This window comes from Marmota marmota, unplaced genomic scaffold (assembly GCF_001458135.2).
Source record: "Marmota marmota marmota unplaced genomic scaffold, marMar, whole genome shotgun sequence".
Taxonomy (NCBI): domain Eukaryota; kingdom Metazoa; phylum Chordata; class Mammalia; order Rodentia; family Sciuridae; genus Marmota; species Marmota marmota.
The window spans coordinates 16,865,581-16,882,591 of record NW_026000142.1 but is presented as its reverse complement, the minus strand read 5'-3'; the positions used below and the strand labels follow the sequence as shown (position 1 = coordinate 16,882,591).

The 17,011-nt window shown below is 35.0% G+C and overlaps 1 protein-coding gene across 1 annotated transcript in view; it reads left to right on the top strand.

The window, feature by feature from the left end:
- Window positions 1–17,011, top strand: part of Cadps2 (calcium dependent secretion activator 2) — a 511,596-nt gene that overhangs the window by 320,823 nt on the left and 173,762 nt on the right. Inside the window, 1 exon segment of the mRNA XM_048786046.1 lies at window positions 14,861–14,927. Within this exon segment, the coding sequence (XP_048642003.1) occupies window positions 14,861–14,927 (67 nt within the window).

The following is a 17,011-nucleotide window of genomic DNA, read 5'->3' as shown; positions in this document are numbered from 1 at the left end:
AAAAAAAAAAAAAAAAAAAAAAAAAAAAAGAGGGAGGGGAGGCAAATGATATTTAAGGTCCATGATCTTCCCAAGACTGATTTTTCCCACTGTATTTTGTTGTTGTGAGAAAAATTTAGAATCATCATTAGACTTTAATTATTTTCTATTGTGTATACACACACACACACACATATATATATATACACACATACACATTATATATACACATATATAGATATATAAATGGATATATATATAAATGGTAGAATAATACTATGCTTTACTTCTTTTTCTCAACTGTGTTTTAGTTATTGTTAATGCTTGGTGCTAGGGATTGAATCATGGCCTCACACATGTTAAACAGCTGCACCCCCAGCCTCTGAATTATGTGTTTCCTGCTTTTTTTATATATCCATGTCAGCCTATGAATGTGTAACTATAAAATGATTCCATTAAGAAAAAATAGTGTGTTATTTGAACTCATGTATATTAGAATTATTTGGGGAAAAGTTACAGCTTCCTTATGTTGACATGTGCCTTAAAATAAAAGAAAAGGAGCAGATTTTGTTCCAAAGTTGCTCTTTAAAGGAAATAACTTCACAAGCATCTTTGGAAGTGGTGGTATAGACTTATTTTGACAAAAGTAGCAATATATATTTGTTCAATAGATGGCGCAAGCATTCCCCCATAACAGAAAATGCTGTCTATTGAAAAGTAGAGAACTTGGTAATGAAAGCAGCACTATTTAGGTAGAATTAAATAACCTTCAAGACATTTTCTCTTTAAAAATGTAAAAAGAAAAGGTTAGAAGAAGGTTAGTGGTAGTTCATTTTGGACATATCAAACTTGTCAAGATACTTTATCAAATTAATATACAAAAACTTTAATGTATAATAGTATATGGATAATCACAGATATCATGAGGTCAGTTTTTACCAAAAATATCTGAGACTTGAAATTCTGAGTATGTGTGTAAATGTCAAAGGTTTTCTTTTTATATTAACTATCAGGATTTCATTTTTCATCTTATCTTGCATTCACAGACAAAAATACTGTGGATATAGATTTTAAGCAAATACATTTTCAAAATGTAATTCTTAATATTAAAGTTACAGGATAAAAATAAATGTCATAAAAACCTAGTACAACTTGAATCCTAACCTTATCAGACATGGCTCCTTTTTACTACTGGCTTTATTTTGTTATTCATTTGCCTCTAAATAAGTAAATATGTGTTAGAGAAAAACTGAACAGCAATAGATATTTTTCTGTAATAGTCTAGAAAGTTTTGTTTGGCTAAATAGCATTTTCTTAAGAACCTAAGAAGCCAGGCACATTGGTGCACACCTGTAATCCCAGCAATTCAGGAGTCTTACTGAAGGATCACAAGTTCCAACCAGCCACAGCAACTTAGCAAGGCTCTAAGCAATAGGAAACCTTGTCTCAAAATAAAAAATAAAAATAAAAATAGAAACACCTAGGCATGTAACTCAGTGATAAAGCACCCCTGGGTTAAATCCCCAATACAAAAAAAAAAAAAAAAGCCTAAAGAATTCAGTAGCTTGCATATGTAATGCAAGTCCTCTATGGAAATATTGCTTTTGCCTAATAAGTAAGAAGAGGTAGTTTTTGTTGTTGTGATTTGTTTGACATCATAGAATCATAGATATGGTTCATTTTAGGAAAAGGTATACTCAAGTTTTTGTTTTTTTTTTCCCCCCAGCAGCTCAAAACTTTTTGTTATTGAGGGACAAAATTGAAAAAGTCATCACCAACCCTCCACCCCCAAATTTTTTAGTCCTTCAAAAAAATTAGATTGAAATATATTTTGGGATGTTCTACTAATAATAATGATGCCTTGATTTTCATTGTACTCTATAATCTGAAAGGCCCCTTCGGGTGCATCATTCTGCTAGATATATGTAATTATATTTGCCTATTGTGGTAAAGGCAAGTATTGCTATTTCTGTTTTATAGATGAGGAAAGTAAAGTTCATTCTGGGTACACAGCAGCTTAAAGGGATGTTAGACCTAAGAGAATCATTTGTGTTTGCTCTGTGTCTTTTATCTCTGCCTCCAATACCCCACAGGTTATTTTCATTCTTTCATCTCTATTTTGGAAAAAAAAATTATTCTATATCCTCATCATTTACTTCCATATGATGGATACCCATTGCTGTATTACTCTCTTCTCTCTTACCTTTTCCCTTTTCCTTTACTTACTTAATTGGTTAACTTGAGAGCAGAAACTGGACATGAATAGATAATCTCTTTATATTCTATTTGTCCTTTAAAAGTGAGTTGTCTAGAGGAAGTCCCTGTTCTCTGCATCTCCCCACATGTGTATTGTGGGCAGGATCTCCCTAGGCATAGGCCTGTCTTGTCCAGCACTGTCTGTGACGGGGTTATGCAAAAGCATGTCTAGAAATGATACTGAACCTTGTAAGGAAACCCACTACTTACAGAAGTAAATCATGCTCTACAGTATTATCTCCATCAGTATTGAAGGTAGCATTTTGTTCTCTGACAACTCATTTGTCTCTAGTGAAATTGTTCAGAATGCCAGCAGAGAAATGAGGTACTGAATCACGGGTCCCTCAACGATTCCAACAATGGGTTCTAACAAAGCTCACACATCAGAAGATCATTTTGAAAAGCATTCTAACAGGAATTGTTTGGGGATCTTTAGACATATTCTACTTTGTCAGAGGTGCAGAAGCCCTAGGAACCTCTCATTGAGGTCAGGTGTGATGTGTGCTGGATCTCTGAAGCTCCATGCCTACTTTCATGTCACCTGCTCCATACTGCCTTTTTTGTTTTGATCTTCTGCATTAAGTTAACATTGAGGGTAACACTCTGCTGCTAAAATTATTTGATTTTTCTTGATCCAACTAAGTATATAAAAAAGCAATTTTATGAAACATCCAGACTACCCAAGTCTTTTTCTCTTCTTTTGAGATATATCATATAATTTTTTGCTTAAAATTTTCTTGCTTCATTATGTTTTGTTCTTAATAACCAAGCTAGGATTAGCCATAGAGTTTATGGACTATGCCATAGAGAAGCTCAGTATCGGGCAATGAGGATGGAGTGGTGAGGAACTGACATGATTGTGGCCCTCATGGAGGGCATAGCTCAGGCCATGGATATGGAAGAAATGTCCCCATGTCACCTTGTGCATGTAAGACAGGAGGAGTGTGACTGTGATGTGTCAGGAAAGGCTGCTCCAAGAAAGGCAGGTGAACAAATGGGAAATGTGAGACTCAAGCAAAATCCATTGAAAGGAAGTGTTGGAAAGGATGAAGCTAAGATGTGCCAGACTGAAGAGAAGGAACAGCACTCAAGCACCTGGAGGAGCAGTAAGAGCCCAGAGAGTGTTTGTACAGCAGAGTGCTTGATGTCAGCGTGAGCCAGGAAAAGTATCCAAGGCGCTCTACACAGGCAGTTTGTAGATGTGAGCAATCACAGAACTGTCTACGACCAATTAACATGCCCAGAATGCAAGAGCAGAGTTCCAGAGAAAGATTAACAAGAATCCCAGCAAAGCTGGGTGCTTAGCCTGGGTTGTGGGGCAGCTTATCAAAACAAACATATAAGCACAAGGGAGCCAGACAGGGATGGGCACACGGAAACTGCAGTACAATGTCTGAGCTGGAATTACAGCAAGAATATCTCACTGCTCAATCCCCAAGTCCTAAACCCGAACTTCATCATCCTTAGCTACAATTATGATTGGTCACAGCATAAAGTTGAAGTTCAAGTGACATAGCTTAGGTGGAACAAAGCCGTTGGGAAGGCAATTCTGAAACATGCTGAGTGTCAGGAGGAGTTCAAATATCTTTGTAACTAAGTGACATGAAGGTGTCACTCCAGAAGATGGACACAGGCAATTTGTTTCCTAAATCTCAGAGCTTTTCAGGCCTTCCCTCATTAGCTGAGATCAGAGAGCAACATTACCATTTAGGAATTAAACATAATCCATGGAGCTTAGAATACAAGTTTTAAAGAAAAGTCTCTTCTCTTTGAATGTAAATCTTTACAAATTCCTAGCAAAATTGTGGTGGAAGTGAAAATGATAATTTACTTATAACTGAGATAATAGTTCATTCCAAACAGAATGTAAAACCTCACTTATATAAATTTATTGCTTAAAGACATTAGCAGTAATCTAGTCCAGCTAATTACCAAAGTGTGTGTTAGCATGATTCCAAAAGCTGTTCTAGAAAGAAAGAAGGAAGGAAGGAAGGAAGGAAGGAAGGAAGGAAGGAAGGAAGGAAGGAAGGAAGGAAGGAAGGAAGGAAGGAAGGAAGGAAGGAAGGAAGGAAGGAAGGAAGGAAGGAAGGAAGGAAGGAAGGAAGGAAGGAAGGAAGGAAGGAAGGAAGGAAGGAAGGAAGGAAGGAAGGAAGGAAGGAAGGAAGGAAGGAAGGAAGGAAGGAAGGAAGGAAGGAAGGAAGGAAGGAAGGAAGGAAGGAAGGAAGGAAGGAAGGAAGGAAGGAAGGAAGGAAGGAAGGAAGGAAGGAAGGAAGGAAGGAAGGAAGGAAGGAAGGAAGGAAGGAAGGAAGGAAGGAAGGAAGGAAGGAAGGAAGGAAGGAAGGAAGGAAGGAAGGAAGGAAGGAAGGAAGGAAGGAAGGAAGGAAGGAAGGAAGGAAGGAAGGAAGGAAGGAAGGAAGGAAGGAAGGAAGGAAGGAAGGAAGGAAGGAAGGAAGGAAGGAAGGAAGGAAGGAAGGAAGGAAGGAAGGAAGGAAGGAAGGAAGGAAGGAAGGAAGGAAGGAAGGAAGGAAGGAAGGAAGGAAGGAAGGAAGGAAGGAAGGAAGGAAGGAAGGAAGGAAGGAAGGAAGGAAGGAAGGAAGGAAGGAAGGAAGGAAGGAAGGAAGGAAGGAAGGAAGGAAGGAAGGAAGGAAGGAAGGAAGGAAGGAAGGAAGGAAGGAAGGAAGGAAGGAAGGAAGGAAGGAAGGAAGGAAGGAAGGAAGGAAGGAAGGAAGGAAGGAAGGAAGGAAGGAAGGAAGGAAGGAAGGAAGGAAGGAAGGAAGGAAGGAAGGAAGGAAGGAAGGAAGGAAGGAAGGAAGGAAGGAAGGAAGGAAGGAAGGAAGGAAGGAAGGAAGGAAGGAAGGAAGGAAGGAAGGAAGGAAGGAAGGAAGGAAGGAAGGAAGGAAGGAAGGAAGGAAGGAAGGAAGGAAGGAAGGAAGGAAGGAAGGAAGGAAGGAGAGAGACGCTGCATTTTGTAGACAAAAAATTTGCTCTTCTGTCCCACCTTTCCTGCCCCTGTGTGTCTTCTTGCACTTGTCTGCTATAGGCACTTAGAAGTCCTGGCATATAAGAACCTCATTAGCTTTGTTTTACTCATTGTTTCCACATTTATTTGCCGACCAAACCCATTCCTTTTCCACATAGTGCCTCCTTGTATCCAGATGTTCCAAGACTATGCTGTAGAAAACACTGAATCCCAAACTGTTTTCATGACTATCGTTTTAGAATATAGTTTTTAAAATAAGCATTTCACATGCCCATTTCTTTTTTCAATCCTCACTTTGAAGAAATTGGACAAGATATTTCCATTTACAGAAAAAGAAACTTGAGCCCTAAAATGTTTGTGCTGATTTGGTATTACATATATTTTATATAATGTTAAAAAATATTTGATCATTTTACTTTACTTTGGTAATATTATTCCTAAAACAGAAGAAATTTTTCATCATCATATTCCTGATCATATTCATACTTTGCCAAAACTTTTGTTTCTTGCCAAACTATTTGCATTTTCAGGGAAAGGAGAATATAATGGAGATCCTTAAAAAAAAAAAGATTATATAAGTGAATCATTTCCATCTAATTATCAGGTGCTCAGAGTCTTTTTGCCAAGTGGTTTAGAATATCCTTCCCTTCTTCCCTTTGGAATGTGTCAAACTAGACCCTCGGGGACATTCCACTTTTTACATGTTCTGTCCTCTATTGAAGGGATAGGGCATAGACCTAACTATGCAGGTTAGCCTGGTGGGGGTAAAGGAAGCTGCTTGGTATCCTCTTTGCATGTTTTCTTTTATCCACTTTTGAGACATTTTGTAATTGGTTTGGAAAACCCATTAATTTTCTTTAATTTTTAACAAAGTAGTGAAGCTCCTACAGATGAAAGAAAAAAACTTTAAGAGCATGTAAATTGAGGTACAACATGAAACCATGCTTTTGCATATTATACTTTCTGGGGTAGAGTTTATCGAGCCAATGCATATATTAATTTCATTTAGCCCTTCTACAGGGTACATGTATTTCAAAGCATGCTGTACACCATAAATATATATGTTTTGTCCACTTAAAAAATAAATTCTTAAAAATGTGATTTTTACATAGTTTTATAAATATAATCATAGGAGAGATCATGGGCCCTTAAAAATAGGTATTAGGACACTTTTTTTCTGATAATTGAATTATAAAAGAATGCCAAAGGCCAATTGTCAAAGAGAAGTATCAGGAAAATATCTTTCTAGATTTGGCCATTCATTGTGACTTGGTTGTATTATTTGGCTTGTGTTTAGCTATTTAAAATTACTTCCTTAGAACACTTACCTAGTGTTCCCAGTTAGCTTTGTGTCTAGATGTCAGGGCATTCACTTCATATTTTGTATTAGAATGTTCCCTTCAAGAATGATCAGCTACAGTTCTTAATGTCTAAGGGTGGAATGGGGCTTGTGGTCTTATCTTGACAATTGCCTCTATTCATATTCTAGATTGTTCTTCAGCAAACCAATTTTTAAGATAGTTTTTATACCTTAACTATTATACTTATCTGATAATGCTGATATCCGCTGAAATTTATCTGACATATAAGTAGCAGAAGATGAAACTTTTAAAAAAGAAAAATGATGGTTTTTACGTTACTATGTGATGTCTACAATAAGTGAAGGATTCTCATTTCATTCAAGTTTGCTGTTACAAGTCACCTCTGTACACCGCACAAACATTTAACTTCTTGCTTGACAGCAAGAGTTTGGAGTTTTTCTTCAGTCCTGATTTCTCTCAGACTGCCACACAATTTTGTTTGGCAAAGATCCTTTGCTTGCACCCCCACCTCTTGTCCTCTTTCCCATAAGAATTCAAGGAGTATAAAGACCAACTGGAAAGTATTTACTTCTAGATTTCATAATGTGCAGGTCATGGTGTTGTCTCGAATCAGTGTCTTTTCTCATACTGAGCTGAAAACAAAACCAAAACTAAAAAAGAAAAGATGAAGAGAGAAAGAAAAAGACTTATTCTTGTGGAGTTAAATAAAAGAATGTAGTGAAAAGAAGGTTCCTTTTATGCAAGCAGCATAGAACGTGCAGGGATGACTGCAAGTGCCTGAGGGCATTTGGTCCCTATTGGTTTTCACATCAAATGCAATGGTGCCCACAGATAGCCTGTATTGTTGTCAGTTAAATGGGATCATGAGTGTCTGAAAGGTGTTTGAGAATGAACCGAAAATCATTTTCACAAGTGGATGATTACTTCTGCCACATGTTAACCGAACTCTATCAGAATGGCCTAGCTTTTTGAGCCTGCATTAATTGCTCTTTCAACCTTGACTGAGGTTTCTCTTTAAGAAAGCCCTTTCCAGGACTCAACTACTCTATATATTGATTTTTTTCTCTTTCTCTATTTTTCCTTGAAAAATGAAGCCTTGTAGAAGAAAAGGCTTTATCATTCAACATGTAGATGGATTGTTCCATTGACTAAAAAACTAGACTCATAAGTGATCTGCCAAAAGCAATAGTCCTTTTTTTTCCCCAAGCACTGAATAATTCCCATCTTATGTATACAATTATGTTTTTCAAATATTCATTAGTGATGATTTTTCATTGTAAAGTAAAACCATGAACTCTCACAGCATGGTCTCAGAGCAAATAAATTGTCATATTCTCCTTTCTATTAGAACTGTATGCCACCACTCTAATTGAAGCTAAACTACAATATTTAGTAATGTGTTTGGAGAATTTTTGTGTGTTGAAGTATTCTTTGAACACTCTTCAAGTTAGAAAGGTTTTATGAAGTGTTTTTGAAGTTTTATTAAATTTGTTATTTTATGTTACCTCTTTCTATTTCAAACATGATGCAGAGTGTGTCAGCTATACCAATATAATTAATACAGATTTTATTTCATGCATACCATGATATGAAGATGAGTTAAATCTCAGTTTTTAAAACTAATCATAAAGTGAGTTCTTAAATTTACACTAACATTTTTTGACTATGCTTACCAGCAGAGAGTATACAGTATTTATAGAAAATCACTTTGTTAGTAATACTCATTTCTGAGGGTTTTGGCATAAAGGAAGAGAAATCACAGATATTACATGTGTGTCTATTTTTTAAAAATATATTTTCAAATATGTACTGTGCAAAAACAAGCATTTTAAATAGTTTTCTAAGCTTGGCAGTGTTAACATATAATGAAACGTAAGTTGCCTAAGATTTTGCAAAAGAGATGCCTAGTAGTTATGCTGATTTTTTGTTTTACTTGATGTTTATTTTTACCAAATTTTATTTTATTCAGTAAATATGTTGTTGAAAGCCATTTTACTGGTACTAGAATATATATTGTTAATGATCACCGTTTATCTAAAGAAAAGTTTTTATCTTTACTGTCAAAATTTTCTAAAGACCAGTTTTGTCCACAAGCAAAACTTTTAGAAGCAGTTGTGGTATGTATATTACCCAGCTGGCTTATTAAGTTAGCTTTTAAGGATCATGTTGATACCAGAAATGTTGTATAATTTTAATAAGGTATTATAATAGCCTTACATACCTATTAATATGCAGAAGATAAAAAATATACTACTTACCTTGTTGGTAGTAATTATTTTGACTTGTTAGCTATTTTCTTAAAGAAAATTCAAGTAGGTGAACACCAAAATTCTTTTTTCTTCTCTGGAGCTTTCCCCTACCAGTATATTTTAAATATACAATAAAAATGTTAAAGTTCATTTTCTTATATCTCTGATATTCAGTGATGCAATATGACCTTAGACTGGTTACAAATACAAAAATAGTTTAGGCGAATGAAACATAGAGACATATTTCCTTGGTTTTATGCCTTGGTTCCTAGCAATGATTCACATTTCCTGAAACAAATAGTGCTCTTCATTAGAAATAACCCTAGAAAAGGCATTAATACCTGAAGATTACTCTGTGTTTATACTCACTTATGAAACCAAATGCTTTAAGGCTTTACTCTTGTGTTAAATCCAAGCATTGTGTCAGTGCTGCTAATTGCTTTGTTACCTAATCCTGTGTAAGAAGAGAAGATTTTAAAGTTAAGCAGGCAATTTTTGGTTCAGAGGAACAACTTAATACTTAAGTTGGATGTATTGATGGAAGTAAACACTTTCACATTGTATCTGAGCAGTTCTTTTTAAATAATCCAAAATACTTTAGTTACATGAGTATTGTGATGCAGTATAAATATTTCAATGGAAAAAACATGTTATAGTTTGTGCAAATGAGCATCAGAAATATGTGCTTGTGAAAGCTGTGCATTAGAATCTCTTTTGTATCCAAGAAACTCTTTCGTATCCCCTCTTAAATAATTATTGGATCAAATTTAACTTCAGTTAGGAGTTTTTCCCTAGGGCAACATTCTAATAGAGTACCAGAGAATGGGTCATGATCATAAAAACTGCTACTATTTGTTATTTCATTTTCCATCCATTTCTAACTTCACCAAAAGAATTTTTAAAAGATGAGAGGGAAAAATATCTTATTTAAAACCAAATCCTATAGGTTGAGGAAAATGAATAATGGTGAAAGCCCCACCACACCAAAAAACAAATCTGCTTTTTTGTTTAAGGTGAAAGAAATTCACAGTACTCATTATAGACTGTTCCTCTTATGTTGCTTGATAAATGTTCATTTTATTGGATGATATTATAGATGGTCTCATCAATCCCAGTTAAGTGTGTGTACCCAGTTTGCAGATATTTTGGCAGGTCTGATTTACATATTCTTTAAAAAGACATTTTGATATGAATCAATCGTATAGTAATGACCCAGCAGATGACAAAATGTTGAGGAACAGCAGACCCACCAGGCAAGGTTCTGTCCCCTTCTAGGCCTGGAAACACTTTTCTTGGATGATGTTCTCCCACATCTTTACCTGGTAGATTCTTTTATTTTTTTAATATTTTCTTAATTGTTGATGGTCCTTTGTTTTATTTTGCTTATTTATTTGTGGTGCTAGGAATCGAACGCAGTGCCTCACGTGTACAAGGCAAGCACTTTACCGCTGAGCTACAACTTCAGCCCCTGGTAGATTTTTATTTCATAAAGCACTAAGATACTAATTTATCTAGAATATGGAGGACAAGAATATTTGAAAACTAGGCTTAAAAAATACTGGACTATTTTCATGAAACACAAAGTAAATGACAAATAAATAGCCATAAAGAATCTGCTTAATTAGTGCTATTTCCATCATATATCAGATAGGTGGATTTACTCCTATTGGCTGCATTTTCCCCCCACAGTATTCAGTTAAAATTGATGTTTATTATAATGACTCTGAGATTACTATAGGGTCTTTCTAAATCATAAAAGAAAGATCAAATTATATTTATGACTGTTTGAAGTCAATTCAACTTATTATGCACAAATTCTCTAAATATTGGTTATAGATATAGATACAGTCTATATAGAATAACTCATTTTTTAGTAAGCATAAGGAACAGCATTTATTGTCTGGTAAATTATAATGTCAGGCTAAATGTAACTTTTGCATGTTTTCCTGAAATTTCAAAAACCTATTAGACCTTAGATACCATAAAAGAAATAATTTAAATGTAGCACTGAACATTTAAAAAAAATATAGCGATTCAGTAGTGATGCTAGGCATAAAGTTGGTTTAGGAGAGGATACATTTTGATTTTTACAGGTGTTATCTAATAAACTGATTAACTGATGATTACCAAATATTCAAACGATTTTGACTCTTTTTCCTCACTCTCACTCTAACCCTCCCAAATGATAACACCCATTTGTCTACAGAGAATTTAGACTGCTCCAAATTCCACAATGTGAGGATGGCTTTGAAAGCTGGAAGCCTATTTCACCATGAAAGCCTATAGAGCTCTCCACTGTCCTCAAGACAAAAAGAAAAGGATCTTGTCTCTAGATTTTACCTTAGTCACGTCAGAAATATTTAGAGTCATAATGTCAAATAATAATAATTTTTTTCTGATTAAAAAGGTAAGATGTCCTCTCATATTGCCAGTCGTAGTACAAAGTGGTACAGCCACTCTAGAAAATAGTTCAGCAGTTTCTTATAAAATCCATCATACACTTTCGATATGATACAACAATCCCACTCCTGGATACTTGTCCAATAGAAATGAAAACATTTGCTGACACCAAGACACAAATGTTTATAGTAGCTTCAATTTTGATGTCCAGATGTGTGGAAACAATTCAAATGTCCACCAGCTGGTGAATGGATAAACACATTGAGGTGAATTCATTCAAATAAATATATGTACTGTATAATTCCAACTATATGGTATTTTGGAAATGAAAAACAAAGTCAGAAATCAAATCAGTAGTTGCCAAAGCTGGGGTTGTGAGGAAGGGATTAATCATAGAGGATGAGGGAACTTGGAGGAGATAGGAATGTTCCATAAGAAACTGTTCATGGTTACATGACTGTTGAAACATTTGTCAAATTGTACACCCAAAGCAGGTAAATTTTACTTTATGTAAACTGCTAATAATCCTTACAGAACACAGAGGAAGAAAGACATAGTCAGTATACACATATTTAAAAGGCAAAAAAGCCATAAAAAAGGATATGAAATCCATCTTTAAGCTCGCCAGACAGATATTGACTACAGGTTTAACTTTTCATTGAATTTTCTGGATTCAATGTGGCTGCTTGTTTTATTTAGTAAGAATTTCCTGTACATAAGTAAGTTTTTTTCCATCACTTTTAATGACAATCTAATCATTTGATCCTTAGATTGCTTTTAGGGTTTTTACTCTTCACCAATATTGGTGAACTCTATTTTTCTTCTTCTTCTTTCCTCTCTGGTTTTTAAATATGTCCGTTAGGCCAAGAATCTGCTTTCATACCCATGAAAAAGCATCTAGACAACGGGACTTGGTATCTGATACCAGAATTCATGCTTATTGTGAAAAAATTAAATGTGTTGAAGAGAAATTTAATGTATTCTTACTTGGTATGGTTATTTTGCTGTTGTATTTCATCCAGGTTCATTTTTTGCATTAGAATTTTATCTAATATGAAAACATTAAGAAGAAAAACCATTATATTATTTTCTGTATAATATTTATAACATTATTTTGCAGGTAATCTTTTGTTAAATGTTATTATTTTTCTTGCATTGGGAGCTGGCAAAAATTTATATAACAAATTAGTTTCTGGATATGTTTGATCATTTGTCACTTTTATACACGTTCAACTGAATTTTTCCTTAAAATGCAACAGCCCAAACTGCTTTAGAGTACTCACATATATACCTTGGTTCTCGTCCCCGATTCCTTCTTGCTCTGTTTGTCATAACACGTTCCTGTGATACAAATACAACATTCCCAAATACAATGTGTATGTGTCCACCAAACCCTGTGCTTTCTGTCTTCAGAGAAACCATACATTCCAAATTTATTAATCCATGATTTTGAATGATGTTGCTGCTGACTGGTATTCTTCATGCAGGATCTTCACTGTCAATAAACTCACATTAACTTGCTTGTGGTGTTGATGGTTTGTGTCACTATTCACATTCACTTTTGTATGAACTGGTTGCCCAGCAGTCTGCCAAGTGAGACACTTGAAAAAAGCTGAGAAGCAGACTGTGGTCACAGGCAAAGGTTCTTTCAGAAGCCCTCTGTGGCTGCTGGGCAGCTACTGGGCACACATCTTGTTGGTATGCTTTTATAGAGGACAGCTGTCATCTCCACAGCATCTAGTTCCTGAGGTCATTGCTGTTAACCCCATAATAGGAACTTAGGTGTGTGCATTTCAAGAGAGGGAAATTATATAGGAAAAAGACAGAAAGAGAACAGCTGAACACCTATCACTAGAACCAGAGAAGAGATATTAGAGGCTAGACTAAAGGTATGCAAAGGGTTTTAAGGGGACCTTGAGAAGAAACAGTGAAGCAGGTGAGAAGAGGGGTAGATATTTCTGCCAGTCATTAAATGAATTCACATGACATCTAAAAGCACAAACAATGCTATGAAGGGTAACATGAGTGGCAGAAAGAAGCTCACCAGATGCTTCAGCTAGCTTATGTGGGTAAAATAAAATGTGTAATTGATTTGAGCAATTTAGATGATGTTTGCAATGCAACAACCCAATTGTTTTTGTTTTGATTTTTAGTAACTCTATTTTTTTCCCTGATTCTGATAAGTTAGAAAATACAGCAAACTTAAATCTACCGTAATTATGTTACTCACAGATACTGTTATTAGTATTTTTGTAATATTCATTTTGCATCTATATTTCTTAAAAATTTCAGATCACTAAGGATGGTGTAGTATTGCATTCTGTTCTTTTTAGATATTATATAATGAGATATTCACTATGTTATTAATTTTATCAAAAACTAAAACAGTAGGACTGTTCTTATTGTGGTGCTATGCTACAGGAAAACAGTCTTATGTTACCCTCCCCACTGGTAGCAAGTTAGAGTATCTATTCATTTCACCACACATTAGCCAACGTTCCACTCCATTTTACTCTATTTAAAGGGGACAAGAAGTATGCTTGGTTTGTGGCAAAAGATGATTATTTAAATAAGAAGCTAAAATTTCAGCCATGAAAATTGTGAGAGGTGGTCTGAAGACTTTAAGCCCCTAAATAAACTGTGTTAGCCACAGTGTTTGTTGTTTTGTTTTAGTTTTGGCCCATGGGATGTAATCCATCCTCTCAGGCATGCTCAGCAAGTGCTGCCCCACTGAGCTATACCCCAGCCCCATGATACTCTTTTTTTTTTTTTTTACCATATTTCTTTAATTTTAAAATTAACTCTCTATTTTTGCTTTTGTAGGAGGGATGTGTATGTGGTTTCATGACATAATTTTAAAATAGTTCTTTCCTTGATGAGCTCACCCTGGATTACATTTTAATCTCTTCTTTTACCTTCCTGGATACCTCTGCATATCTATATATATTCATTCAGAACCAAAATTTAGTCTCAAATGATTGACCACATTAATCATTACATAACAGCTGACAGTTAAAAGCCATGGGTGAAATGATACTAAACTATACACATCATCTTCATTGTAATCTGAATTTCGTATTTTTTTTAAAAAAGTGAAATGAGATACTTCCATTAAGTCAGGGAAATCCTAAGACGATGGAACTGGCAAATGTCGGAAATCAGCAGATCCAGGCCTGTGGTTTGATACATAAAGAAATGGAAACACATCAGTATAGGCACATCTCGGGGTCACCCAGCTAGACAGTGACCTTTCACCTTGGGTTCTTGACTCTATAGCTAGCTCCTTCCCTGGCTGCACTATCCAGGTCTGGTCATTTGAGATCTGAAGCTTTTAGTACCATGTCCTCAGTTTGCAGCCTTTGTCTCTCCTAAGAAGTATGTGCAAGAATAAAATTCCAACTGGTTCTTTGATTATCCTTTCTAACTCCACTTCGCTCAATTTGTGGTAAGGACTGACAAATTGATAAGCCACATAAATCAATTTCCTTTCAAGAACCTAGAACAAGCTCAGTCATTTTGTAACACAGTATCTGCGTGTTGTCTCAGATTCCAAATGAAAACAGCCTTTAGCTGGCTGCTCTCAAGGATAAACACCTATGGAAGAAATGTGATTACAAGGAACCACAACATTATTCATGTGAAATGTTCTTTTTCTTGTTTGTTTTTCATACCAGATATCTGTATGCCCTTGGACAGAAGGTTTGGAAAAGATGGAAAAAACGTTACTTTGTCCTTGTTCAGGTTAGTCTTTTTTTTTTTTTCCTCCTGTCACATAATCAATCTAAGACATGGTTCTAAAACTTATTTATGTGAGTTATATCACTATTTACTATATTCAAAAAAGCTTAAGAAAAACTTAATTCCTTTAAAAATAAAAGTAGTAAATTCATTATATGCTAACTTGAATTACATTCTTAAATGAAAGAACTATTTCCCAGGCCAAGCAATTTAGTGAAATGAGGGTCATTATTTGGTGCGTTTGCACATCTCTCCATTGTCTGACATCAGAGAATGCGGCTATATTCTCATATCAGTTTCTGCATGCAGTTTGTTGCAATATTGGATAGAGCGTGGTCTCTGGAAAGCACTACTGTATACTTCTGAGCAAATAAATATGAAAAAGGCAAGAAACTTCTGAATATTGTTATTAAAAATTATTTTAACCTTCAGACCCTCTGAAAGGATCTTAGGATCTGCAGGATTCCCAGAGCATCCCTTGAAAACAGCTGATATTTTACAGATAAATAATAATTAATGAAATCACTGATTTTTGTGCAACTATGCCATATATGTTACTAATCCACATGAATATGTTTTGAAATCAAGTTGACTGCTGATTATTGATGACTAGATTCTGAATGTTGACAAACTCACCAAACAAATGCCACTCATTTCACTAATGATTGTTGGTATAGGTGGTTTGGCTAGCTTTTTAAAATCATGGATAACCTTTGCTCATAGAACATACATATTAAATTAAATTTAGATTAAACCATAACTTTCCAAGTAAAAGTCATTTGATTTCATGATAAATTCATGTGATGTCATTTTCAAAGGAAATATCTGAAAAGAGAATCACCCTTGGAATTCTTAGAACAGTCTAAAATCTCAACTGTTCCCACAACACATGAGGCAAGCTTGACATGGTAAAATGCCAAGGAAGGAAAATTAACATTTTCTATCTTCCAGAATACCACCATGCATCAGTTGTTGAATAAAATCACCTCTATTAATGTCCCATTATGCCATGATTTCTTCTTGAAAGTTTAAAAATTCAGTCAAAAGTAGATTTACCTATATGGCAGCCACATGACCCATTTTATTCCCAACTAAAATGTGGTTAGAACTTATCTAATAAAAGATTACACAGAGTTAATCTGTGGTTATAGAGCTCAAGGGTTCCCTGTTTAGAGTTCTGGGTGATCTTTCTGGTTTCGTTACTTTACATTGGTACAATAATTTAAATATATTTACAAAGCAATTTGAGTGTAGATCTTTCTGGAGATTTTAATTTTATTCCTATTTCAAAAATGTTTCACCTACATCAAATTCAACAAGTTTGTCCCAGTTATAGGTCTTTGTTGAGTTTTTGAAAAGCATGAATCTTCTTCAGTTATATTCTATGCATTCATGTAGAGTTTTATTTAATTCCAAAATTTCATTAGTGTTACTGGCATAAACAGTTTGGGAGCAAACCAAGCTACCTCTTAATAAGCATAGAGTTTAACTGGTAGAAATATGTAGGAAAGAAGTGAGACTGTGACCCAGTAACCAAAATATCCAATGGCTCATTTGCTTTAATCAATGAGCAGAGAACACTTGTTAGTCTAGAGATCTGGTTTAAAAACTGTAGGCTCAAAGAGTTTCTAATGTACTGATTGTTCTAATGTAAAAATTAGTCTTTTGTAGACCAGTTTTAGGATGTCAAATGATCTCCTCCTGCTTTTGATCAGAGAAAGTTTGGGGCAGGGGAGATCATCTTTTTCCCCTTCTCTTATTTTCTTGCATGTGATCACAGGAATCAAAAGTTATAGACATGAACACTTTGATTATCACCCATTAGACAGTTTAGAAATGAAAGAAGGAATCGTAATACTTTGAGATTGTTAATTGGTAGGTATTTGGAGAAAATTACCTGTGGAGATAAAAAGTCCTCCCAATAGCTAAAGTATATATTTTACATTTTTAAAAGCAAATCTTGTGTAAATCAAAGTAGATGGTTAATGCATATGCTTCAGAATTAAAATGTAAGGGAATGTACCCCCAAAACCATAATGCATATGGATTTGTTCTACCTGTAGTAACATCTTAAAATTGAAGTCATA